The 26,469-nt window shown below is 55.8% G+C and overlaps 3 protein-coding genes and 1 long non-coding RNA gene across 10 annotated transcripts in view; 1 reads left to right on the top strand and 3 right to left on the bottom strand.

Annotated features, from left to right (window-relative positions):
* The window catches only part of LOC148648484 (uncharacterized), a 91,063-nt gene that overhangs the window by 2,125 nt on the left and 62,469 nt on the right, over positions 1-26,469 (top strand). The window lies entirely within an intron of this gene.
* On the bottom strand, positions 1,329-8,569 carry gcat (glycine C-acetyltransferase). Its single transcript, XM_088607025.1, has 9 exons — positions 8,303-8,569; positions 7,506-7,636; positions 7,310-7,411; positions 7,063-7,209; positions 6,139-6,293; positions 5,968-6,050; positions 3,398-3,569; positions 2,269-2,390; positions 1,329-1,634 (listed from the first exon to the last, which is right to left on the bottom strand). Exons 1-9 carry the CDS (start codon positions 8,523-8,525, stop codon positions 1,483-1,485), a joined length of 1,287 nt encoding a protein of 428 aa, XP_088463151.1. The 5' UTR covers positions 8,526-8,569; the 3' UTR covers positions 1,329-1,482.
* Positions 8,814-10,661, bottom strand: LOC148648495 (uncharacterized). The gene has a single exon (XM_088605080.1). It carries the CDS (start codon positions 10,505-10,507, stop codon positions 9,584-9,586), a length of 924 nt encoding a protein of 307 aa, XP_088461206.1. The 5' UTR covers positions 10,508-10,661; the 3' UTR covers positions 8,814-9,583.
* Positions 13,150-25,930, bottom strand: tom1 (target of myb1 membrane trafficking protein). 7 transcript variants are annotated; one of them, XM_088606986.1, is made up of 16 exons: positions 25,772-25,930; positions 24,800-24,884; positions 24,437-24,515; positions 24,135-24,284; positions 23,209-23,343; positions 22,806-22,922; positions 22,615-22,731; positions 22,372-22,505; positions 22,255-22,294; positions 21,402-21,534; positions 18,892-18,994; positions 15,490-15,565; positions 15,023-15,091; positions 14,828-14,887; positions 14,503-14,545; positions 13,150-14,345 (listed from the first exon to the last, which is right to left on the bottom strand). In XM_088606986.1, exons 1-16 carry the CDS (start codon positions 25,821-25,823, stop codon positions 14,185-14,187), a joined length of 1,554 nt encoding a protein of 517 aa, XP_088463112.1. In that variant the 5' UTR covers positions 25,824-25,930; the 3' UTR covers positions 13,150-14,184. The 7 variants fall into 7 exon arrangements, with proteins under 7 accessions (XP_088463112.1, XP_088463113.1, XP_088463109.1 ...); XM_088606987.1 differs by having other exon boundaries at positions 24,721-24,884; positions 25,772-25,836; XM_088606983.1 differs by lacking the exon at positions 25,772-25,930 and adding an exon at positions 25,348-25,486.

Here is a 26,469-nt window from a genome sequence, read left to right as displayed (position 1 = left end):
TTGGTCTACAAAAGGCTCTTGGCATATAAACGTATTTAATGTAACCCCTAACACCACATGACCTCTGTACTGGGAACAGTGTTTTTCCCCGTTTCATTCACTCGTTGCTACCTTGTTGTGCCATGTTGAGACATTAGATATTTGTATGTTTATACCCGTTGTGTTTTCCTTTTGTATTTAAATAAAAACACGGACGTCTGACGTCACGCCGGAAGCGCGCATATCCCACAACGCCCCGCGCTCACTGTAGGCGTCACAAGGCCCGGAAGAGGGGGCGCACGTGAGCGGAGTCCATCCGGTCCGCCTGTGCAATAGCTCTTACCCCGGTTTTAATTAATCCGACCCAGGGTGTCGCTGAAACCGGCCGGGCCGTCTGTTCTAAAACCCACAACCCTCCGTGTAAAGGATATTACAGTAATCTTTATTGATGCGTTTTACAACAGAAATATTTTTCAATTTATAATTCCTAAACCTTAGGAATGGTAAAGCCCTTCCTCCGGTTGTAAGAGAACTTTTTAACCCTCTTCAGATCCGAGCTCAGAATCGTCTGCCCTTATTCTGTGTGAACCTGTATGCTATTTTTAATTCAGTTTTTTTTTACTGGACTCTTTATTACTATGTACAGCGTCCTTGGGCTTGGACAGGTGCTTTGTAAATAAAGGTGGTTGTTATTATTATTATTATTATCATCTCTAGATCAATAGACTAGCAGTGAGGCGCCCTCTGGTGGTCACAGCAGGGAAGTGTTACTCACCCTACAGGAGAGAGACTCGGCTCAGCTCTCTCACTGCTGGGGGTCAGATCGCTACTTTTAAAGATACTTGTGCGGGATAATGGGCACACCTTAATGACAGGCAGGCACTTAGCAGTATCAGAGACAGGCACATCCAGGCAGCAGGGACAGAATAGCGAGAAATACCCTAAACGACCACCAGAAGGCACAACAAACCACAGAGCTCTGATCCGCTCCGGGGTTTACAGCGCACAGAGCTCTGATCCGCTCCGGGGTTTACAGCGCACAGAGCTCTGATCCGCTCCGGGGTTTACAGCGCAGAGAGCTCTGATCCGCTCCGGGGTTTACAGCGCACAGAGCTCTGATCCGCTCCGGGGTTTACAGCGCACAGAGCTCTGATCCGCTCCGGGGTTTACAGCGCAGAGAGCTCTGATCCGCTCCGGGGTTTACAGCGCACAGAGCTCTGATCCGCTCCGGGGTTTACAGCGCACAGAGCTCTGATCCGCTCCGGGGTTTACAGCGCACAGAGCTCTGATCCGCTCCGGGGTTTACGGCGGATTCTCTCCAACAGCAGGGACAGCAAAGGGACAACAGCTCTCCAAAACACTTTTATTGACAGAAACTGTGTCCCCACCCACCTGCCCACCACAGACCCCCTGCTCGCCCACAGACCCCCCCGCTCCCACAAAGATGCACAAACAGCCGCACGCCGACTGCTCTCCGCGGGGATCGGGGGCGCACCAGCGGAGCTAGGACACGACGCCATGCCTGCGCCCCACCTCCACAAAGGCAGCGACGCAGCTGTCGATGTCATCATCACTGTGCGCCGCTGAGATCTGGACCCGGATCCGAGCCTTCCCCTTCGGAACCACAGGATAGCTGAATCCGATCACGTAGATCCCTGGTGGAGAGAAAGGAGTTGATCCGCAGGCAGCCGGCACAGTCAGACTGTGACTGTGCACCTGGTCAGGGGCTGGAACAGTCAGACACAGGGGTGTCAGGGGCTGGTACAGTCAGACACAGGGGTGTCAGGGGCTGGTACAGTCAGACACAGGGGTGTCAGGGGCTGGTACAGTCAGACACAGGGGTGTCAGGGGCTGGTACAGTCAGACACAGGGGTGCCAGGGGCTGGAACAGTCGGACAGAGGGGTTTCAGGGGCTGGAACAGTCGGACACAGGGGTGTCAGGGGCTGGTACAGTCAGACAGAGGGGTGTCAGGGGCTGGTACAGTCACAGGGGGGTGTCAGGGGCTGGTACAGTCAGACAGAGGGGTGTCAGGGGCTGGTACAGTCAGACACAGGGGTGTCAGGGGCTGGTACAGTCAGACACAGGGGTGTCAGGGGCTGGAACAGTCAGACACAGGGGTGTCAGGGGCTGGAACAGTCGGACACAGGGGTGTCAGGGGCTGGAACAGTCAGACACAGGGGTGCCAGGGGCTGGAACAGTCGGACACAGGGGTGTCAGGGGCTGGAACAGTCAGACAGAGGGGTGCCAGGGGCTGGAACAGTCGGACACAGGGGTGCCAGGGCTCCCACCTTTCTTTAGAAGGTCATCAGCCATGAGGGAGGCCAGACGGGCATCACCCAGCATGACGGGGCAGATGGGATGATCTGACCCCGAAATTGCGAACCCCGCTTCTGTCATCGCCACCCGGAACCTGAGACAGAGGAGCAGGTTAACACTCTGTCCCTCACACACACACACACTCACACTCACATACACTCCCTCACACACACTCTCTCACAGACACTCACACACTGTCCCTCACACACACACACACTCACACACTGTCCCTCACACTCACACACACTCACACACTGTCCCTCACACTCACACACACTCACACACTGTCCCTCACACTCACACACACTCACACTCACATACACTCCCTCACACACACTCTCTCACAGACACCCACACTCACACTCCCTCACACACTCTGTCCCTCACACTCACACACACTCACACTCACTCTCTCACAGACACCCACACTCACACTCCCTCACACACACTCACACACTGTCCCTCACACTCACACACACTCACACTCACTCACACTCCCTCACACACACTCTCTCACAGACACCCACACTCACACTCCCTCACACACACTCACACACTGTCCCTCACACTCACACACACTCACACTCACACTCACATACACTCCCTCACACACACTCACACTCACATACACTCCCTCACACACACTCTCTCACAGACACCCACACTCACACTCCCTCACACACACTCACACACTGTCCCTCACACTCACACACACTCACACTCACATACACTCCCTCACACACACTCACACTCACATACACTCCCTCACACACACTCTCTCACAGACACCCACACTCACACTCCCTCACACACACTCACACACTGTCCCTCACACTCACACACACTCACACTCACATACACTCCCTCACACACACTCACACTCACATACACTCCCTCACACACACTCTCTCACAGACACCCACACCCACACTCCCTCACACTCACTCACACTCCCTCACACACACTCTCTCACAGACACCCACACCCACACTCCCTCACACTCACTCACACTCCCTCACACACACTCTCTCACAGACACCCACACTCACACTCCCTCCCTCCCTCACACTCACACACACTCACACTGACCCCCCTGCTGACCTCCTGGTCTTGTCCGCCATGCTCTGTGCGATCTGGCTGGAGGCCGTGAGCAGGTCCAGGGCCTTGCTGGCGCAGCCCACCACAGCCGGGGGCAGCGTGTTGGAGAAGAGGTACGGCCTGGAGCGCTGGCGCAGGAGCTCCACTAGGGACCGCGGGCCCACGGTATAACCCCCTGTCCAGAGAGGACCGGGTCACTGGACACAGCCTGGACACAGCCCGGCCAGAGAGGACCGGCTCACTGAGCACAGCCCGGCCAGAGAGGACCGGCTCACTGGACACAGCCTGGCCAGAGAGGACCGGCTCACTGGACACAGCCCGGCCAGAGAGGACCGGCTCACTGAGCACAGCCCAGCCAGAGAGGACCGGCTCACTGAGCACAGCCTGGACACAGCCCGGCCAGAGAGGACCGGCTCACTGAGCACAGCCCAGCCAGAGAGGACCGGCTCACTGAGCACAGCCCGGCCAGAGAGGACCGGCTCACTGAGCACAGCCTGGACACAGCCTGGACACAGCCCGGCCAGAGAGGACCGGCTCACTGAGCACAGCCCGGCCAGAGAGGACCGGCTCACTGAGCACAGCCTGGACACAGCCCGGCCAGAGAGGACCGGGTCACTGAGCACAGCCCGGCCAGAGAGGACCGGCTCACTGAGCACAGCCCGGCCAGAGAGGACCGGCTCACTGGACACAGCCCAGCCAGAGAGGACCGGCTCACTGAGCACAGCCTGGACACAGCCCGGCCAGAGAGGACCGGCTCACTGAGCACAGCCCGGCCAGAGAGGACCGGCTCACTGAGCACAGCCTGGACACAGCCTGGACACAGCCCGGCCAGAGAGGACCGGCTCACTGGACACAGCCTGGACACAGCCCGGCCAGAGAGGACCGGCTCACTGGACACAGCCTGGACACAGCCCGGCCAGAGAGGACCGGCTCACTGGACACAGCCTGGCCAGAGAGGACCGGCTCACTGGACACAGCCTGGCCAGAGAGGACCGGCTCACTGGACACAGCCTGGACACAGCCCGGCCAGAGAGGACCGGCTCACTGAGCACAGCCCAGCCAGAGAGGACCGGCTCACTGAGCACAGCCTGGACACAGCCCGGCCAGAGAGGACCGGCTCACTGAGCACAGCCCAGCCAGAGAGGACCGGCTCACTGAGCACAGCCCGGCCAGAGAGGACCGGCTCACTGAGCACAGCCTGGACACAGCCTGGACACAGCCCGGCCAGAGAGGACCGGCTCACTGAGCACAGCCCGGCCAGAGAGGACCGGCTCACTGAGCACAGCCCGGCCAGAGAGGACCGGCTCACTGAGCACAGCCCGGCCAGAGAGGACCGGCTCACTGAGCACAGCCTGGCCAGAGAGGACCGGCTCACTGGACACAGCCCGGCCAGAGAGGACCGGCTCACTGGACACAGCCCGGCCAGAGAGGACCGGCTCACTGAGCACAGCCTGGACACAGCCTGGCCAGAGAGGACCGGCTCACTGAGCACAGCCCAGCCAGAGAGGACCGGCTCACTGAGCACAGCCTGGACACAGCCCGGCCAGAGAGGACCGGCTCACTGAGCACAGCCCAGCCAGAGAGGACCGGCTCACTGAGCACAGCCCGGCCAGAGAGGACCGGCTCACTGAGCACAGCCTGGACACAGCCTGGACACAGCCCGGCCAGAGAGGACCGGCTCACTGAGCACAGCCCGGCCAGAGAGGACCGGCTCACTGAGCACAGCCCGGCCAGAGAGGACCGGCTCACTGAGCACAGCCCGGCCAGAGAGGACCGGCTCACTGAGCACAGCCTGGCCAGAGAGGACCGGCTCACTGGACACAGCCCGGCCAGAGAGGACCGGCTCACTGGACACAGCCCGGCCAGAGAGGACCGGCTCACTGAGCACAGCCTGGACACAGCCTGGCCAGAGAGGACCGGCTCACTGAGCACAGCCTGGACACAGCCTGGCCAGAGAGGACCGGGTCACTGAGCACAGCCTGGACACAGCCCGGCCAGAGAGGACCGGCTCACTGAGCACAGCCTGGACACAGCCCGGCCAGAGAGGACCGGCTCACTGAGCACAGCCTGGACACAGCCTGGCCAGAGAGGACGGGGTCACTGAGCACAGCCTGGCCAGAGACACTGGACACAGACAGACCTGGCTGTCCAGAGAGGACAGGCTCAGTGACCACAGCCTGGCCAGAGACACTGGACACAGGCAGACCTGGCTGTCCAGAGAGGACAGGCTCAGTGACCACAGCCTGGCCAGAGACACTGGACACAGGCAGACCTGGCTGTCCAGAGAGGACAGGCTCAGTGACCACAGCCTGGCCAGAGAAACTGGACACAGACAGACCTGTCTGCCCAGAGAGGACAGGCTCAGTGACCACAGCCTGGCCAGAGACACTGGACACAGACAGACCTGTCTGCCCAGAGAGGACAGGCTGTGCTCCCACTGCCAGCGGGGAGGAATAGAGACAGAGGTGCACTTCCTACTGCACTGTGACAGATACTCTGGGATTAGAGAAACATTATTTCCCAAATTTACACAGCTAATCTCACACAGATGCAGCAGGCGGGAGGGGTCTCACCAGCAGCGCCCCCAAGAGCCTTGCCCAGCGTGGAGTTGACAATGTGAACTCGGTCCATCACCCCCAGCAGCTCGTCGGTGCCCCTGCAGGACAGGAGGGGAACAGCATGAGCCCGGTCACAGCCGGGGGGACGTCGGGGGGACACTGGGGGGACACCCCACTCGCCCTCACCGTCCGCGCGGCCCCAGGAATCCGGTGGCGTGGCACTCATCGATGAAGACCAGCGCCCCATATCTCTCCGCCAGGTCACACACCCCCCGCAGGGGAGCCACATCCCCGTCCATTGAGAACACCCCATCTGTGGCGATGAGCCGGAGCCTGTGTTTCTACAGAGAGAGAGGGGTTAGTACACACTCCTGGACACTGAGGGGTTAATACACACACTCCTCCTGCACACTACTGTACACTGACACTGCACTGAGAGAGAGAGAGGGGTTAATACACACACTCCTCCTGCACACTACTGTACACTGACACTGCACTGAGAGAGAGGGGTTAATACACACACTCCTCCTGCACACTACTGTACACTGACACTGCACTGAGAGAGAGGGGGGTTAATACACACACTCCTCCTGCACACTACTGTACACTGACACTGCACTGAGAGAGAGAGAGGGGTTAATACACACACTCCTCCTGCACACTACTGTACACTGACACTGCACTGAGAGAGAGGGGTTAATACACACACTCCTCCTGCACACTACTGTACACTGACACTGCACTGAGAGAGAGAGGGGTTAATACACACACTCCTCCTGCACACTACTGTACACTGACACTGCACTGAGAGAGAGAGGGGTTAATACACACACTCCTCCTGCACACTACTGTACACTGACACTGCACTGAGAGAGAGAGGGGTTAATACACACACTCCTCCTGCACACTACTGTACACTGACACTGCACTGAGAGAGAGAGAGGGGTTAATACACACACTCCTCCTGCACACTACTGTACACTGACACTGCACTGAGAGAGAGGGGTTAATACACACACTCCTGCACACTGAGGGGTTAATACACACACTCCTCCTGCACACTGACACACTACCATACTGTATGCAGTACAGCTGGATGTGGATCAGTACCTGGGCAGCTTTCAGCTTGTCCTCCAGGTCGTTGAGGTCAAGGTGCCGGTACCGGTACTTGTGGGCCTTGCAGAGGCGAATCCCATCGATGATGGACGCGTGATTGAGCTCATCCGACAGCACGGCGTCGTCCGGAGTGAGCAGGACCTGACAGGCAGGACAGGACACAGGGAAACTCCGGAGTGTGAGAGACAGTATGAAGAGAGAGTGAGAGAGTGAGTGTGAGAGTGAGAGAGAGTGTCTGTACCTCGAAGATTCCTGCGTTGGCATCGAAGCAGCTGGCGTACAGGATCGCATCCTCTCTCTCGTGGAACTGAGCCAACTTCCTCTCCAGAGACTTGTGCAGATCCTGAGTGACCAGAGACACCGATGACCGAGACACTGGGGCCCCCGAGTGACCGAGACACTGGGGCCCCGAGAGACAGGCACACGGCTCCACTCACCTGAGTTCCACAGATGAAGCGCACAGAGCTCAGTCCGGCCCCATACTGCTGCAGAGCTGCCACCCCAGCTGAGATCACTTCTGGGTGACTGGAGAGACCCAGGTAGTTATTGGCACAGAAATTCAGCATCTCTAAGAGAGAGAGAGGGGTTAATACACACACTCCTCCTGCACAATACTGTACACTGAGAGAGAGGGGTTAATACACACACTCCTCCTGCACACTACTGTACACTGACACTGCACTGAGAGAGAGAGGGGTTAATACACACACTCCTCCTGCACACTACTGTACACTGACACTGCACTGAGAGAGAGAGGGGTTAATACACACACTCCTCCTGCACACTCCTGTACACTGACACTGCACTGAGAGAGAGAGAGGGGTTAATACAATGAGTGAGCCAATGAGATCTGAGAGGAGAGTGGTTTTCTGTAAGGACAGTCCGGGGTTTATGGTGAGCTCACAGTGCTCTGCCAGTGTGAGAAAGAGATGCAGCAGAGCTGAATGATATCCGTGCAAGTGGGTGTACAGACATCTTCTGTCTGAGTGTAGTGACTCGTGACAGCGTGTCTGCTCTGTAATAACACAGAGCTATATAATAACACAGAGCTACAGTATATAATAATACAGAGCGACACACACACGCCGCACAGCCCACATCAGAGCAACACACACACACTCAACAGCTCTCAGCAGAGTGACACACACACTGCACAGCCCAACCCGACCAGACCAGCCCGGTCCAGACCCGATCCCAGACCAGTCCGGTCCGGACCTGCGCCCAGCTGACTCACCGCCCCGGCTGCCCTCCACTCTGATGCGCGGGCCCTGCTTGGAGGTGATGACCCGCTCGCTCTTCCAGGTGCCCGCGGAGCGGATACTCTCCAGCTCGCCCTCCAGCACCGCTGTGGCCTGGGCCAGTGCGGCCGAGCCGCGGGCAGGTGCCGTCTGCCCCACAGAGGGGGAAAAACTACCCCTCAGGGGGGCAACAAGCCTACAGCCGGCGGAGCGCAGCATGGCTACTGTGCCACAGACACAGCCAGGGTGACGCAATCAAGGCGACGAGGGGCGTGTCGCGGTGGGAGTGAGGCTGACAGCCAATTGGAGGTCTAGTGGGCGGGACCAGCGAGGCGGCAGTTTAGCTTCTTAAAGGGGCAGTCAGTACGCGTTGACGTTTCCTGTTTTCGTAGAGAATTTACATCGGCTAAATTCTTGTTAAGCGGTAGTACACAGTTTGAGACGCTGTATAAAAAGTACAGATGTTAATGAATAACATATATCAGTATTTTAAAGAAAGATTTAGACTTTGGTAAGTATTTTTATTGAAAGATTTTTATAAAACATTTACAAGGTGAAAACAGATGAACAAGTTATTTAAATCAAGCATTCCGGAGTCTCTCTACAGCACAGTCACCGCTTCAGTGCTCCGCCTGCTGGCCGATCGCTGGTCCTGCACGGTCTGTCCTGCTCTGAGGTTCATCCACGTGTAAAACCCAATCAAACCGCCTCCGCTGTCTACAGCATCCACCGCGCTGACCCTCATACCCTGACACCCTAAAGCCCCAATACCCTAACACCCTCATACTCTGAAACCCCAATGCCCTGATAGCCTTATACTCTGAAACCCCAATACTCTGATACCCTGATACCCTTATACTCTGAAACCTCAATACTCTGATACCCTTATACATTGAAACCCCAATACTCTGATACCCCGATTCCCTTTTACTCTGAAACCCCAATGCCCTGATACCCTTATATTCTGAAATCCCAATGCCCTGATACCCTTATTCTCTAAAACCTCAATACTCTGATACCCTTATACTCTGAAACCCCAATACCCTGATACCCTTATACATTGAAACCCCAATACTCTGATACCCCGATTCCCTTTTACTCTGAAACCCCAATGCCCTGATAGCCTTATACTCTGAAACCCCAATACCCTGATACCCTTATACTCTGAAACTTCAATACTCTGATACCCTGATACCCTTATACATTGAAACCCCAATACCCTGATACCCAGAGTGCAAGAGCTCAGTCCTGGCCAGGTGTGTCGAACCCGCTCCCGGTCACTTGCAGGAGCACTTGCAGGCCGTGACCACAGGGTAGGGCACCTGCCTCCACACACACTGCCTGCCTGAGCCCCCTGCGTTCCCAGAGCCCCCTGTACCCCCTGAGCCCCCTGCGTTCCCAGAGCCCCCTGTACCCCCTGAGCCCCCTGCGTTCCCAGAGCCCCCTGTACCCCCTGAGCCCCCTGAGTTCCCAGAGCCCCCTATACCTCCTGTACCCCCTGGTTCCCCCACATCCCCTACTCTCTCTGCACCCCCTGTGCCCCCCGCACCCCAGCAGTGCCAGGCCAGGATCTTGATCTGGGTCACCTGGGCCCGCTTGCAGGACATGCCAGCCGGGAAGGAGCAGCTGTGTGTGGCGCCGGGCTCCTCGCAGTCCGTGTGCCGGACCCAGCGCGGCCAGAACACAGGCCCCATGTCCACCCACTGGTGGGAGAGCCGACAGGTGGCCATCTGGACCAGCCAGGCCCGGAAGCGGTCTGGCTCGGCGGCGCCGGTCCAGCCCAGCTCCAGGTCGTGGGCCTCCTGCTCCAGCTTGCGGCGGTACCGGGCAGCCCCCTGGCGCAGCTCGGGCGAGGCGTCGGCGGGGGGGCGGCGCTGCCGGTCCGGCTCCGCGGGCCGCTCCACCGACATCCAGAACGGGTCGAAGGATGGGCCCAGCACGCGCAGCAGGCGGGCCGGCCGCAGGTGCCGGGGGCGGGGGGTGTAGTGGTAGTCGTCGGGGCTCAGCGACAGGCTGTAGGGGCGCCCTGCGCGAGGCGGCGAGCCGGACCGGGCCTGCAGGAAGGCCAGCTCGGACCCGGCAGGCTGCTGGGCCGGCGCCGGGGTCTCGCTGTCCGGGATCGGGGAGCCAGTCTGTGCCCGGCACAGGCCTGCGCCCACGGTCAGCGCCAGCAGCACGAGGAGGCTGGGCAGCACAGTCATCCCTGCTGCACTGGTCACCCTCGAACCCGGGACACTGCGCAGCACAGTCCTGCTCTCGAATCCAGGGGGACACTGCGCAGCACAGTCCTGCTCTCGAACCCGGGGGGACACTGCGCAGCACAGTCCTGCTCTCGAACCGGGGACACTGTGCAGCACAGTCCTGCTCTCGAACCCGGGACACTGCGCAGCACAGTCCTGCTCTCAAATCCGGGACACTGCGCAGCACAGTCCTGCTCTCGAACCCAGGACACTGCGCAGCACAGTCCTGCTCTCGAATCCGGGACACTGCGCAGCACAGTCCTGCTCTCGAACCCGGGACACTGCGCAGCACAGTCCTGCTCTCGAATCCGGGACACTGCGCAGCACAGTCCTGCTCTCGAACCGGGGACACTGCGCAGCACAGTCCTGCTCTCGAATCCGGGACACTGCGCAGCACAGTCCTGCTCTCGAACCCAGGACACTGCGCAGCACAGTCCTGCTCTCGAATCCGGGACACTGCGCAGCACAGTCCTGCTCTCGAACCCGGGACACTGCGCAGCACAGTCCTGCTCTCGAATCCGGGACACTGCGCAGCACAGTCCTGCTCTCGAACCGGGGACACTGCGCAGCACAGTCCTGCTCTCGAATCCGGGACACTGCGCAGCACAGTCCTGCTCTCGAACCGGGGACACTGCGCAGCACAGTCCTGCTCTCGAACCGGGGCCTCTGAGCAGGACACTCTCCAGAGAGCTCTCGCCGCGTCCCTGTGGGTTCTGGTGTGGTTCTGGTGAAGTGTAGCTCCGGTCTCTGTGCTCTGGTTCCGGGGGCGGCTGGAGAGTCCCTGTGGGTTCTGGTGTGGTTCTGGTGTGGTTCTGGTGAGGCGCCGGTCTCTGCACTCTCGCTCCTCTCAGCTGAAACTGACTCTCAAGGACTCATCGACTCTCAAATGTTTCTCTCTGTCTGGTTTTCAGTGGCTCTGATCTCTCCTATCACTCCCAGACATCCTTGACTGCTGATCAACAGCCTGGCTCATAGACAATGTCCAGCCCACTCAAGGATGAAGAGTGTGTGTATTAACCCCTCTCTCTCTCAGTGCAGTGTCAGTGTACAGTAGTGTGCAGGAGGAGTGTGTGTATTAACCCCTCTCTCTCAGTGCAGTGTCAGTGTACAGTAGTGTGCAGGAGGAATGTGTGTATTAACCCCTCTCTCTCTCAGTGCAGTGTCAGTGTACAGTAGTGTGCAGGAGGAGTGTGTGTATTAACCCCTCTCTCTCTCAGTGCAGTGTCAGTGTACAGTAGTGTGCAGGAGGAGTGTGTGTATTAACCCCTCTCTCTCAGTGCAGTGTCAGTGTACAGTAGTGTGCAGGAGGAGTGTGTGTATTAACCCCTCTCTCTCTCTCAGTGCAGTGTCAGTGTACAGTAGTGTGCAGGAGGAGTGTGTGTATTAACCCCTATTTCTCAGTGCAGTGTCAGTGTACAGTAGTGTGCAGGAGGAGTGTGTGTATTAACCCCTCTCTCTCTCAGTGCAGTGTCAGTGTACAGTAGTGTGCAGGAAGAGTGTGTGTATTAACCCCTCTCTCTCTCAGTGCAGTGTCAGTGTACAGTAGTGTGCAGGAGGAGTGTGTGTATTAACCCCTCTCTCTCTCAGTGCAGTGTCAGTGTACAGTAGTGTGCAGGAGGAGTGTGTGTATTAACCCCTTTCTCTCTCTCAGTGCAGTGTCAGTGTACAGTAGTGTGCAGGGGGAGTCTGCTCTTATCCAAATGGGCTGGCAGTGCCCAGGTCTGACAGTACTGCTCCAGCTGTGCCAGGCTCTGCTGCAGCCCTGATTCTGGGTCCAGATGGGCTGGCAGTGCCCAGGTCTGACAGTACTGCTCCAGCTGCAGTCCCTGTTCTGTGGGCGACAGCAGGACCAGGTCATCAGCTGTGTCATGTAGTGTGAGACCAGGAGCTGCAGACTGTTCCCACACTCCTGCTAGCTCACTGGTCGAGATAGTTAACAGTGTTGGGCTCAGACTTCTGCTCTGTCACACACCAGGAGTACACTCTCTCTCTCTCTCTCAGTCTACAGTAGTGTGTGTTCTGTACGGTGCAGTTCGCTCTTTGAGGTGACCTCTGTAGACAGTCTGTGTCACAGTGACCTTCAGACTCCCAGGGCTGACACTCTGCAGCACCAACAGACCAGAGCTGCTGATGATATCTGGGTCCAATTCTCACATTCAGAGGAGCACAGTCATGCTCTTAAATCGGCCAGGAGCTACACCAGGCACCATCCATTCTATATTCCACTGGCAGCCAGTGTAAGGAGGCCAGGGCAGGTGTTACGAGTTCCTGAAATCCTGACCCTGATCAGACTCTGGAAGCAGAGGTCTGGATGTGTTTCATGGCCCTTAGCCAAGACACCTAGCACGAGCTGTCAGCGGTGGGGCAGATTACACACGTGCACAAAGACACCTCAGCAACATTTAGAACAGCAGCCTCACAGCACAGAGAAGAGTTGAGTCTAAATGCTTCACAACCCCACAATGCACAAGCACAATCACACTGCACTCACCTGCACACAACCACGCACTGTGTGCGCACATGAAACACACCACAAACACAAATCCGCTACACACAGGCACAATCACACACTTCCCACTGAGGGACATATACAACAGGACAGGTTTCCAAATTGCTTTACTGTTTTATTACTAACATTTCATAACAGACACCAACATTGTCCTTCATCGGTATCGGAGTCTGCCTCTCCTGGTCACTCTCTCACTGACCGTCTCCCTCCTGGTGACTGTCCCTCTCGGACGCGGTCAGTCAGTCCAGGTAAATTTGCTGGATTGCAGAGCCCAGCCAGGAGCACACTGTTAACGGGAGTCATGGTCAGAGCTCACTCTAAGTCATACTAATACTAATGCTATTCGGGTCCCTGGCGTGCTCGTGTCCCAGCGGTAGGCCGGTCTCCATCTCCGTAGTGAACTGCGTCTGTTTTTGCTTAGTGTGGTTCAAAAGCACCTCACTCTCCACACCAGTGCAGTGGCAGCAGGAAAGACAAACCGCTTCTAGTTTCTGGAGGGCCCCTGGACAGCCCTTGTGCTAAGAACCTCAGTATCTCAGCACCTCCTTTCTACCTCCTGTCCTCAGGGCCCATCAGGTCTAAAGAAGCTCCTGCCCCCTGCTGGCTGACTGGACAATCACAACCAATAACCTCAGAGAAGTGGGAATGATTTCTACTGGTTAGCTCTGTTTGAGCCAATCCACGCGTGTTTCTGTCACTCTGTGTCTATGTGTATCAGTGTGTGTGTCAGCGTGTGTGTGCGTCAGTCTGTGTCTATGTCTATCGCTGTGTGCGTTAGTCTGTGTCTATGTCTATCGGTGTGTATCAGTGTGTGTGCGTCAGTCTGTGTCTATGTGTATCAGTATGTGTTAGCGTGTGTGTGTGTCAGTCTGTCTCTATGTGTATCAGTGTGTCAGCGTGTGTGTGTGTCAGTCTGTGTCTATGTGTATTAGTGTGTGTCAGTCTGTGTCTATGTGTGCTTCAGTGGGTGTGCATCGATGTGCGTCTGTGTGTGGCCTCAGTGTGTCACTGTGTGTGTATGTCAATGTGTGTTTGTGTGCATCAGATGCAGCTGTGTGTTTGTCAATGTGCGTCAGTATATGAGAGTGTGTCACTGTGTGTGAGAGTGTGTCACTGTGTGTGTGTGTGTCTACAGGGCGAACAGCTGCTCGTGGACGCTGTCCTGTTTCTGGGCTGGCTGGCTGGAGGGGCGGGGGGTCCCGGAGGGGGTACGGGGCGTCCCGGAGGGGGGCTCCAGGGGGGGCAGCCGGTCTGCGGCCTTCGCTCTCTCCTCCAGGAAGCGGTCGAATTCTGAAGGACAGAAACACACGCAGACGGGAGGAAAGGCGTGAGCACTGACATCAGACACCGCGAGCGATGAGAGGCGGTCCTGAAGAGAGGGTCACACGCACTGACATCAGACACCGCGAGCGATGAGAGGCGGTCCTGAAGAGAGGGTCACACTGACCTTCGCTCGTCACCCCCTCCGCCTCTCCTGCGCCGCCGTCTCGCTGGGGGACAGAGCACAGAGAAACCATGAGAGCACGTCTGGCTAGCAGGTCAGCACTCGAGTCATCAGTCAGGTCAGAGACACAGAGAGAGACACCAGGTCTGCAGACAGTGCAGACAGTACAGACACACACACACACACACACACAGACAGACAGACAGACAGACAGACAGACAGACAGACAGACAGACAGACAGACAGACAGACAGACAGACAGACAGACAGACAGACAGACAGACAGACAGACAGACAGACAGACAGACAGACAGACAGACAGACTCACCAGGTCTGCAGAAAGCCACTGCTCAATGTCATCCATCACACAAGTCTGAGTCACAGGGATCTGAGGGAGAGAGAGAGGGAGGCAGAGTGGGTGACACTTCCACAGAGATAGTGACCACAGACAGGACAGCCCCATTGACCCCAGTCTGAGCAGTCCAACCAGTCCAACACCCAGCCACCCGTCAGTCACACCCACCATTCCCTTGGCCAGCATCCAATCAGAGTGAGGGGAGGAGCTGAGAGGGGCGGGCTCTGGGCGGGGCTCCTTCAGACAGACAGACAGGACAGACAGACAGAGAGACAGACAGACAGACAGACAGACACTTGCTTTACTTACAGGCAGGCTGTTTAATACAGTCACAGTGTAGCAACGGCTCAATGACAGAGAGACCCTTCAGTCTGGTGCCAGGCAAGAGAGACTGGTTTATTTTACTTCTATTTTTAGTTTTGTTCCATGTTAATTTTATTATTTTTATTTGCTTTGGCAACACTGATTGTACCCATCGGTCATGCTAATAAAGCACCTTGAATTGAATTGAATTGACTGGTCACAAGGTTAACTTCATGCAATACCTGCCCTGAACAGCAGAGGGAGCTCAAACCAGTCTGGGATCCTCTCTCCTGTGTGATAAACCAGTATCCCACTTTCCCAGAGAGACTCACCGCTCCAGTGTTCTGCAGCCGAGTGTCCAGGGCGCCAGCCAAACCTTCCACTGCCCCTGGGTCTTCGTAACGCACACTGTAGAAACAGACACTGGTCACTACACACACTGACCACCACACACACACTGTAGGAACAGACACTGGTCACTACACACACTGACCACCACACACACACTGTAGGAACAGACACTGGTCACTACACACACTGACCACCACACACACACTGTAGGAACAGACACTGGTCACTACACACACTGGTCACTACACACACACTGATCGCCGTGCTCCCACTGACCACCACACACCCACACCAGTCCCTGTACACATATTGATTACTGTATACACACTGACCAAAACACACACACTGACCACTACACACACCGATCGCTGTACAAACTGATACATTTTGCTACAGGACTATACTCCTGCTATCTAATACACGATACATTGAGACAGAGAGACACAAAGAGGTGAAGACAGACTCGTCTTGGAGGCTGAGGTTCAGAAAACACCTTTAATTATTCTGAGTAGACCCACAGTGCAGTGGAGATCTACTGGAGTGTGAACAAGGACGAGCTCTCAGCTCAGAGAACAAAGCGTTTTTATCAGTGTCATGGTCACCATCACCATCATCATCATCGCCGTGAATCTCCCCATCAGTCACTGGGCCAGGCAGGCCCAGTTCTGAAGGACTCCACGTTCCCTCACTCTTCAGGTTCTGGAGGGCTGTACCGAGGATCCGATAGACCCAGAGATCTCCCGATCAGCTCCAGGACTGCCCGCTGGGGAGGGACCACCGGGCCGGGCCTCGAGCTCCGATCACAAGTCCGAACACCCTGCGAGAGTTCCTTCGAAGCCAAGGGGGTGAGGGCCAGCCCGGCACGGGTTCTGCTGCGTTACTAAGACATGTTCTGCTGGGCCCTGCCGGTGGACTACAGGCCCGGTTCCACAGCTCCAGGGCTCGTTGGGCCGGTTCCGTGCTCCCAGGGCTCTGTCACGGGTCTGCACGCCGCGAGCCGGCGGGGCGGGTCCACTTCCTGGCTCCGACTCCAGTACCGGACTCAAACCCGAACCCGGGGGCTCCGGCTACTGCGTCAGGTGCGGTTGCCCGGCGGGCCCGGGCCGGGCCGGGGCCGGCGCTGGTCGAACCGGTGGAAGAACAGCGGGTCGGTGAAGGGGCCGCTGTGCACGATGCGGAACAGCAGGAAGACCAGCAGGACCACCAGGCAGCTGATGAGGAAGAAGGGCAGGAAGGGGCGGAGCTGTGCCCAGACCACGCCCAGCCCGTAGGCGCAGCCGCCGCGGTCGCGGGCGTGGCTGGGCCGGCGGGAGGAGCTGGGCGGCGGCGGGAAGGGGGAGAGGCCCAGGAGCCCCCTGCCGCGCCCGGCCGGGGGGGCGCTGGGAGAGGACTCCTCCATCAGGCAGCCGGACCCGAGCCCGACTCAGAAACACAGCCGGCCGGCCGGACCAACGAACCGAGAACTCCAGGAGAAACTCACGGATCCCATCGCTGTGCCGGCACTGTCGGGATCCTGGCGGCCCCGCGACTCCTGTGTCCCAGAGTCCTGTGCAGGATCCAGCTGAGCTCCGGTGTTACTGTTCCGATCGCCTGCTCAGGACCCAGCGCCCAGTCCTGCTCTAGTCTGACTTAGTGTCCAGCGCTCCTCTATGTCTCAGTGTCCAGCGCTCAACTGTGTCTCAGTGTCCAGTGTCCAGGGCTGCCGGCTGCTGTCTCTGTGAAGCCCGCGCTGGTGTCCAGGCGAAGGAGGAATGGAGTCACACCGGCTGACTTGCAGGGAGGGGCGAGCCGGGGCGTCTCCTCGCTCGAGAGCAGGCGGCTCTAATTACCCTGAACGAGCCTGGAGAGGAATTCTCACTGCTGCTGCTATAAATACTGCCCCGGGGCAAGAGAGAGAGGGCGGGGCACCATGTGTGTGCCTGTCAGTCAGAGCAGCTGGGTCACTGTGGTTCACCTGCGTGACCCCGAGGGTAACCCCATGTCCACCTCCCTGTGTCCACTCGTGTCTAATACTGTATAACACTGTGTCCACCTGTATAACACTGTGTCCACCCGTGTCTAATACTGTATAACTGTGTCCACCCGTGTCTAAAACTGTATAACACTGTGTCCACCTGTATAACCCTGTGTCCACCTGTGTGTAATACTGTATAACCCTGTGTCCACCTGTGTGTAATACTGTATAACACTGTGTCCACTCGTGTCTAATACTGTATAACACTGTGTCCACCCGTGTCTAATACTGTATAACTGTGTCCACCCGTGTCTAAAACTGTATAACCCTGTGTCCACCTGTGTGTAATACTGTATAACCCTGTGTCCACTCGTGTCTAATACTGTATAACACTGTGTCCACTCGTGTCCAATACTGTATAACACTGTGTCCACCTGTATAACACTGTGTCCACCCGTGTCTAATACTGTATAACACTGTGTCCACTCGTGTCTAATACTGTATAACACTGTGTCCACCTGTATAACCCTGTGTCCACCTGTGTGTAATACTGTATAACACTGTGTCCACTCGTGTCTAAAACTGTATAACCCTGTGTCCACCTGTGTCTAATACTGTATAACACTGTGTCCACCTGTATAACACTGTGTCCACTCGTGTCCAATACTGTATAACACTGTGTCCACCTGTATAACACTGTGTCCACCCATGTCTAATACTGTATAACACTGTGTCCACTCGTGTCTAATACTGTATAACACTGTGTCCACCTGTATAACACTGTGTCCACCCGTGTCTAATACTGTATAACTGTGTCCACCCGTGTCTAATACTGTATAACCCTGTGTCCACCTGTAATACTGTATAACACTGTGTCCACTCGTGTCTAATACTGTATAACACTGTGTCCACCTGTATAACACTGTGTCCACCTGTGTCTAATACTGTATAACACTGTGTCCACCTGTATAACCCTCTGTCCACCTGTGTCTAATACTGTATAACACCGTGTCCACCTGTGTCTAATACTGTATAACACCGTGTCCACCTGTGTCTAATACTGTATAACACTGTGTCCACCTGCATAACCCTGTGTCCACCTGTGTCTAATACTGTATAACACTGTGTCCACCTGTGTCTAATACTGTATAACACTGTGTCCACCTGTGTCTAATACTGTATAACACTGTGTCCACCTGTATAACCCTCTGTCCACCTGTGTCTAATACTGTATAACACCGTGTCCACCTGTGTCTAATACTGTATAACACTGTGTCCACCTGTAAAACCCTGTGTCCACCTGTGTCTAATACTGTATAACACCGTGTCCTCCTGTAAAACCCTCTGTCCAACCTGTGTCTAATACTGTATAACACCGTGTCCACCCGTGTCTAATACTGTATAACACTGTGAGGATCTCTGTATTTACCTCTTGCGCTGCTCAGCTAGAGAACTTCCCCTAGTCTGGGCAAACATGTCAAAGTCATCATCTCCCCCTGATGCTGGAGAGACAGTTGAGACTGAGGCTGTACCTATTGAGAGAGAGAGAGGGGTTAATACACACACTCCTCCTGTGCACTGACACTGCACTGAGAGAGAGAGGGGTTAATACAGACACTCCTGCACACTACTGTACACTGACACTGCACTGAGAGAGAGAGGGGTTAATACAGACACTCCTCCTGCACACTACTGTACACTGACACTGCACTGAGAGAGAGAGGGGTTAATACACACACTCCTCCTGCACACTACTGTACACTGACACTGCACTGAGAGAGAGGGGTTAATACACACACTCCTCCTGCACACTACTGTACACTGACACTGCACTGAGAGAGAGAGGGGTTAATACACACACTCCTCCTGCACACTACTGTACACTGACACTGCACTGAGAGAGAGAGGGGTTAATACACACACTCCTCCTGCACACTACTGTACACTGACACTGCACTGAGAGAGAGAGGGGTTAATACACACACTCCTCCTGCACACTACTGTACACTGACACTGCACTGAGAGAGAGAAACATACAGATACATCCTCAGATAAGCGATATCCCCCCACAGGTGGCAGCAGGTGGGAAAGCAATCAGTTTGTGCTGTAATGGAATAGTGCTGTCTGTGACGTCAGGCCTGAGGAATGTGACTCAGAGTCTGTCAACAGGAAGACTGGGCCTGGTGTGGCTATTTATAACCGCAGCACCGCCAGGGCCACATCGCCTCCCTCTTCTAGCTTCTCACCCCTCCTGGCCCGAGCACAGACCCCCGACTCTCTCACTGCACTGGCACTACGCTGCCCCCTGCTGGCTCTGTGATGAAAGAGCAGGGAACAAATTCACTTTCTCAAAACAAAACCATTTCAGTTTTAATATCTCAGAAATCGTATTTTTATACTGAATGCTGAGAAAGAGAATAATGAGTGACTCTATTTTCTCTCCAGCTCCAGTATCCAGTCTCTGTCTGTAACCCCACTGTCACCCTGATACAGGACACAGAGGTGCAGACGTGTTGTTACAGACTGAGTGTCTGTTCAGGAGTGATGATGATGATGAAGGGTGTCAGTGTGGTGCTCTGGGTGACTCTATCCTCTCTCCAGCTCCAGTGTCCAGTCTCTGTCTGTAACCCCACTGTCCCCCTGACACAGGACACAGAGGTGCAGACGTGTTGTTACAGACTGAGTGTCTGTTCAGGAGTGATGATGATGATGATGAAGGGTGTCAGTGTGGTGCTCTGGGTGACTCTATCCTCTCTCCAGCTCCAGTGTCCAGTCTCTGTCTGTAACCCCACTGTCACCCTGACACAGGACACAGAGGTGCAGATGTGCTTAAGGAATCTTTATACAGAGCACCAGGAGCCCGCAATAATATATAGTACCACAAGAGGGCAGCAACGGGCTGTGGCTCTGTGGCGAAGGATCTGTCTCTGTGGCTGGAAGGTTGCCGGTTCAAATCCCGCGGCCGGCAGAGGAGTCCTACTCCGTTGGGCCCCTGAGCAAGGCGCTGGATAAATGGCTGACCCTGCGCTCTGACCCCTAGCTTCTCTCTCCCTGTCTGTATGTCTCACGGAGAGCAAGTTGGGGTTTGTGAAAAGACACATTCTCAATCCAAGAAATTGTATAGGGCCAATAATGTGATCTTATAAAAAAAAAAGCAATGGGCACAACAGATAGAACTGCTCAAAGCAGAGTCCTGCGATAGATCAACACAAGCCACACGCTGTCCAATTCCAGTCGTGTCTTGCACTGGTCCTGCCGAGTTACTGATCCCAGCCAGACAGTAACGCCCGGGGGCGTTCTTAAACTTGCCCATACCCTGGACTCTTTCTAGGAACACCTGGGATCAATAATCCACTAACGACCACACGGACACGCCCAGTTCTGACCGGGGCCAGAGCCGGGCCTTGTCCAGGGTCACTCACCGCCCTCCCACGGCAGAAGGAAAGGAATCTGTCTTCGCACTGCCAGTCCCACCCGCGTCTGCCCATCAGAACACACTGGGCTGCAGCTGTGCAGAGGCCACAGGTCAAGAACACAGCTCTGCAGAGCTGCACAGACAGACACAGGAGAGCAGCTACCCGAACACACTGGAGTGCAGAGGCCACACATCAAGAACACAGCTCTGCAGATCTGCGCAGTCGGGCACAGGCGAGCAGCTACGTGAACACACTGGGCTGCAGCTGCGCAGAGACCACAGGTCAAGAACATGGCTCTGCAGAGCTGCGCAGTCAGACACAGGAGACACTGAGGCCTGCAGCTATGCAGACGCCAGTGACAATGTGAGCTGACCAGAGGAAAAGGCAGAACAGACCACCTCCAGGCACCAATACACTCTGGGGACGGACAGCTGAGCAGAAATCCAAACCATCTGACTAAGGTGCAGCCAGGCAAGGGGGCGGGATCAACTGATTTCTGGGAATGAAGCTGGGCAGTACTCACTGAGATTAGCCATCTGATTGGAAAGCGAGCTCACTGCTGATTGGTTGACAGGTTCAGGGACCGTGGATTGGATGACTGGTGTAGTAGTGAGGTCAATAAGTGCAGTGTCAGATGTGTTGATGGAGACTTGATCCTAAAAAAGAGAGAGAGGTTAATACACACACTCCTCCTGCACACTACTGTACACTGACACTGCACTGAGAGAGAGGGGGGTTAATACACACACTCCTCCTGCACACTACTGTACACTGACACTGCACTGAGAGAGAGGGGTTAATACACACACTCCTCCTGCACACTACTGTACACTGACACTGCACTGAGAGAGAGAGGGGTTAACACACACACTCCTCCTGCACACTACTTTACACTGACACTGCACTGAGAGAGAGAGAGGGGTTAATACACACACTCCTCCTGCACACTACTGTACACTGACACTGCACTGAGAGAGAGAGGGGTTAATACACACACTCCTCCTGCACACTACTGTACACTGACACTGCACTGAGAGAGAGAGAGGGGTTAATACACACACTCCTCCTGCACACTACTGTACACTGACACTGCACTGAGAGAGAGGGGTTAATACACACACTCCTCCTGCACACTACTGTACACTGACACTGCACTGAGAGAGAGGGGTTAATACACACACTCCTCCTGCACACTACTGTACACTGACACTGCACTGAGAGAGAGGGGTTAATACACACACTCCTCCTGCACACTACTGTACACTGACACTGCACTGAGAGAGAGAGGGGTTAATACACACACTCCTCCTGCACACTACTGTACACTGACACTGCACAGAGAGAGTAGACAAATAACTGATGAACTAAAGACTCACCTGAGTCGAGCCAGCTTGTCTGCTGTGGAGTCTCTCGAACCTGCGCACAGACACAGTGATTAGACAACTGCAGTTGTGCATTAGTGTGCAGCTGAGTACCAGTGTGTAGCTGTGTACCTGTCGTAGCGAGTGAAGGCCCCGTTCAGGGTGTCGTTGAGAATCAGCAGCTCTTCAATCAGCCCCTCAGCCCCGACCTGAGGGATCAGCTCCAGAACCCGGGTCTGCATGACGCGGCAGGTCCGGTTGAGCTCCTGGCAGGGAGAGAGAGAGACGGGCTAAAATGTTCATATGTTCATTTGGGAGAGGGAGGATTCCTGAACCGAACCGAACTGAGAGGCAGGGCGACAGGGAGAGTCACACCTGCAAGAGCTCCAGGTCCGAGGGCTCCACGCGACCCGGATTCACTCCGCTCAGCATGTCCGACATGACTGCCACGTTCCCCCGAACCACTTCCAGGTCAGCCGAGAGCTTCGCCCTCTGGGGGAGCAGGGAGAGAGTCAGTGAGCCGCAGCCCGTCAGCGCTGACAGCAGTGCTGCTCGTCTCAGGGTACCTGCTCGGAAGAGGGGTCGAAGGGGCCCCCTGTGCGCGCGGGGCTCTGCGCTGGGACAGCAGGGGGCGCCGTGGAGTCCTGAGGTGAAGCGTGGGAGGGATCGGTGTCCGGAACACTCTGGAAGGACGGGAGAGACAGGAGGGATCAGCATGACCACAGAGACGCAGGACAGAACACACACTCTCTCTCCGGCCCTCCTGACTGCCACAGGCGCTGAACACATAACCTGAACAACACAACACAGTACAGACAGAGTCTACACACCTGCTGTGGAGTGTGTACAGAGCACAGCACAGTACAGACAGTCTACACACCTGCTGTGGAGTGTGTACAGAGCACAGCACAGTACAGTGTCTACACATCTGCTGTGGAGTGTGTATAGGGGACAGTACAGCAGGTATACCCTCTGTGGAGTGTGTATAGGGGACAAGGCATCCAGGTCAGTCATTGGGAACTCCAGTCCTTTCCTCCTCAGGTCTTCGTACACCGACACCACTCCTGTCAGAGATGGAGAACTCCGGAACGCATCAGCCCAAGACTGGAGAGACAGACACACTGAGCAGATTAACCCCTCTCTCTCTCAGTGCAGTGTCAGTGTACAGTAGTGTACAGGAGGAGTGTGTGTATTAACCCCTCTCTCTCAGTGCAGTGTCAGTGTACAGTAGTGTGCAGGAGGAGTGTGTGTATTAACCCCTCTCTCTCAGTGCAGTGTCAGTGTACAGTAGTGTACAGGAGGAGAGTGTGTATTAACCCCTCTCTCTCAGTGCAGTGTCAGTGTACAGTAGTGTGCAGGAGGAGTGTGTGTATTAACCCCTCTCTCTCTCAGTGCAGTGTCAGTGTACAGTAGTGTGCAGGAGGAGTGTGTGTATTAACCCCTCTCTCTCTCAGTGCAGTGTCATTGTACAGTAGTGTGCAGGAGGAGTGTGTGTATTAACCCCTCTCTCTCTCAGTGCAGTGTCAGTGTACAGTAGTGTGCAGGAGGAGTGTGTGTATTAACCCCTCTCTCTCTCAGTGCAGTGTCAGTGTACAGTAGTGTGCAGGAGGAGTGTGTGTATTAACCCCTCTCTCTCTCAGTGCAGTGTCAGTGTACAGTAGTGTGCAGGAGGAGTGTGTGTATTAACCCCTCTCTCTCTCTCAGTGCAGTGTCAGTGTACAGTAGTGTGCAGGAGGAGTGTGTGTATTAACCCCTCTCTCTCTCTCAGTGCAGTGTCAGTGTGCAGTAGTGTGCAGGAGGAGTGTGTGTATTAACCCCTCTCTCTCAGTGCAGTGTCAGTGTACAGTAGTGTGCAGGAGGAGTGTGTGTATTAACCCCTCTCATGATCACAGTACCTGAATCAAGCTCAGAACCTTGTCATGGACGATTTGCGGTGGGTTGTTTTTGGGCAAGATAGTCCGGACCAGAACCCCCTCCACAAAGTCCCTGCTCGCTACAAGGACATGAAACCGATGACCACAGTTCTTCACGCAAGACTCCAGCACCTGAGAGAGAGGAGTATCGATCACTCACAGTCAGGGCTACACACACACACACACACACAGAGAGAGAGGAGTATTGGTTACTCACAGTCAGGGCTATACGCACGCACACACGCGCACACTCACACACACAGAGAGGAGTATTGGTCACTCACAGTCAGTGCTAACATGACTTCTCTGAAGTTCTTATTGCCCACAATTCTCTTCTTCAAGGCTCTGATGGCATCTTTTGGCCTGAATAAAAAACACAACACATTAGCAAAAGTAATCCTAACAGCAACACAAATGAATACTATAGGTACATGTGTTTGTGGGCCAGCGAGGGTGTGTGTGCATGTCAGTGTGTGTGTTGGCATGCTCACACGCATCTCCAAGCATGTCAATGCACGACACACCTCCGTGTGTCACACTCCCACCGATACAGCACACACTGACTTACTGCAGACACTGTGTGTGGAAGTCTGGGCTCTGATAACACTGACAGTTGTGCTGACAGTTAATGCCGTGTGATGTCATACCCCTCCTCAGTCTCGTTGATGATGTCACAGATCTCCATGTTCAGCCCCCAGTCCTCAGACTGGAGAGTAGCACTCGTGGCATTTTCTGTCAACACAACAAAGACACTTCAAACACCCCACTCCTTATTTGCCCCACCCCTCATCACTGAGCCCACAGCCCACTCAGTCCAGTCCAGCCTGCTGTCAGTGTCAGTGGAGTCTGATTATAATCCCAGTGAAGAGCTAATCCAGCTCCCAGTCCAGTCCAGTATAGCCTGGAGTGTCTCAGACTGCTCTGTCACTGGAGTCTGATTATAATCTCAGTGAATAACTAATCCAGCTCCCAGTCCAGTCCAGTCCAGCCTGGAGAGTCTCAGACTGCTGTCTGTATCCCACTCAGGACCGAGGCCTAGTCTGATTCGTCACTGCCGCAACCCACTTAGGGAGCCCAGTGCAGACGGAGATGCCGGCCCGGTTCGGCCACGGAACCGCTCCCGTGACCCAGCTCATCCCGAAACCGGGGCCGGACCGTGCGGACCCAGCGAGATTATTCACATCTCCCGACTCACTTCTGCGGCAAAACAAAACAGCACAAAGCAACAGGGCTTTGGTCTGTAGTCGAGCCTGGTTCGGGTACTTTTTCGCTTTAACCGGGTTCATCTCGAACCGCAAAACTTCGCGTCTTTTTCGCCACTCCACTGCGACAGCTTCAAAAACTTTTCCGAGTACCGCCCCGTCGGTCCACACGCCGCGCCGCGATTGGACAAGCGTCGAGTCACACAACTGGGTCGCACCAATCACGCCGAGGAGCTGTCTCACCAGAGCCCGCCCTCCGACTGTCATTGGTCGAGTCACACGCCGGTCACGAACTAACTCTTCCGTAAACTGTGAAGCCGAGCCTGGCCGAACCCGTCCGCCCTCGCTCGCTCCGAAACCCTCTCGGCCCAAGCCGCAGCCCCGCTGACCCGGGACTCGGCTGGGCGTCTGGCTCACCTATCCTCTGTCCCACCGGGGTGGCGTACGGGCTGCCAAGGAGAAAGTCCATCTCCTCCAGGCTGTGAGACTGACGGCCTCTGTCTACGGGAACCTGCGCTGGGGGGCGCGCACAAAAGCTGGCGGGGGCGCGCGGTCACGTGAGAGGCAGTCAGCTGAGAGGCGGCGCCCGCGGGAGGGAGGGGCAGGTTGCGTCACAGCCTCGTGAACCCTGTGTGTGGGAGGGGCTGCAGTTACACCCTTCTGCCCCCGGGGCTCAGTGACCACAGCCTGGCCAGAGACACTGGACACAGGCAGACCTGGCTATCCAGAGAGGACAGGCTCAGTGACCACAGCCTGGCCAGAGACACTGGACACAGGCAGACCTGTCTGCCCAGAGAGGACAGGCTCAGTGACCACAGCCTGGCCAGAGACACTGGACACAGGCAGACCCGGCTGCCCAGAGAGGACAGGCTCAGTGACCACAGCCTGGACAGAGACACTGGACACAGGCAGGCCTGACTGCCCAGAGAGGATAGGCTCAGTGACCACAGCCTGGACAGAGACACTGGACACAGGCAGACCCGGCTGTCCAGAGAGGACAGGTTCAGTGACCACAGCCTGGCCAGAGACACTGGACACAGGCAGAGCTGGCTGTCCAGAAAGGACAAGCTCAGACTGTCTACCTCTTCTCCAGGCTCTATACACACAGTACAGAG

Source organism: Lepisosteus platostomus, chromosome 14 (assembly GCF_059453375.1).
Source record: "Lepisosteus platostomus isolate fLepPlt1 chromosome 14, fLepPlt1.hap1, whole genome shotgun sequence".
In the NCBI taxonomy this organism is placed as follows: Eukaryota; Metazoa; Chordata; class Actinopteri; order Semionotiformes; family Lepisosteidae; genus Lepisosteus; species Lepisosteus platostomus.
The sequence above is the reverse complement of the archived record's forward strand: the minus strand, read 5'-3'. Positions and strand labels throughout refer to the sequence as shown.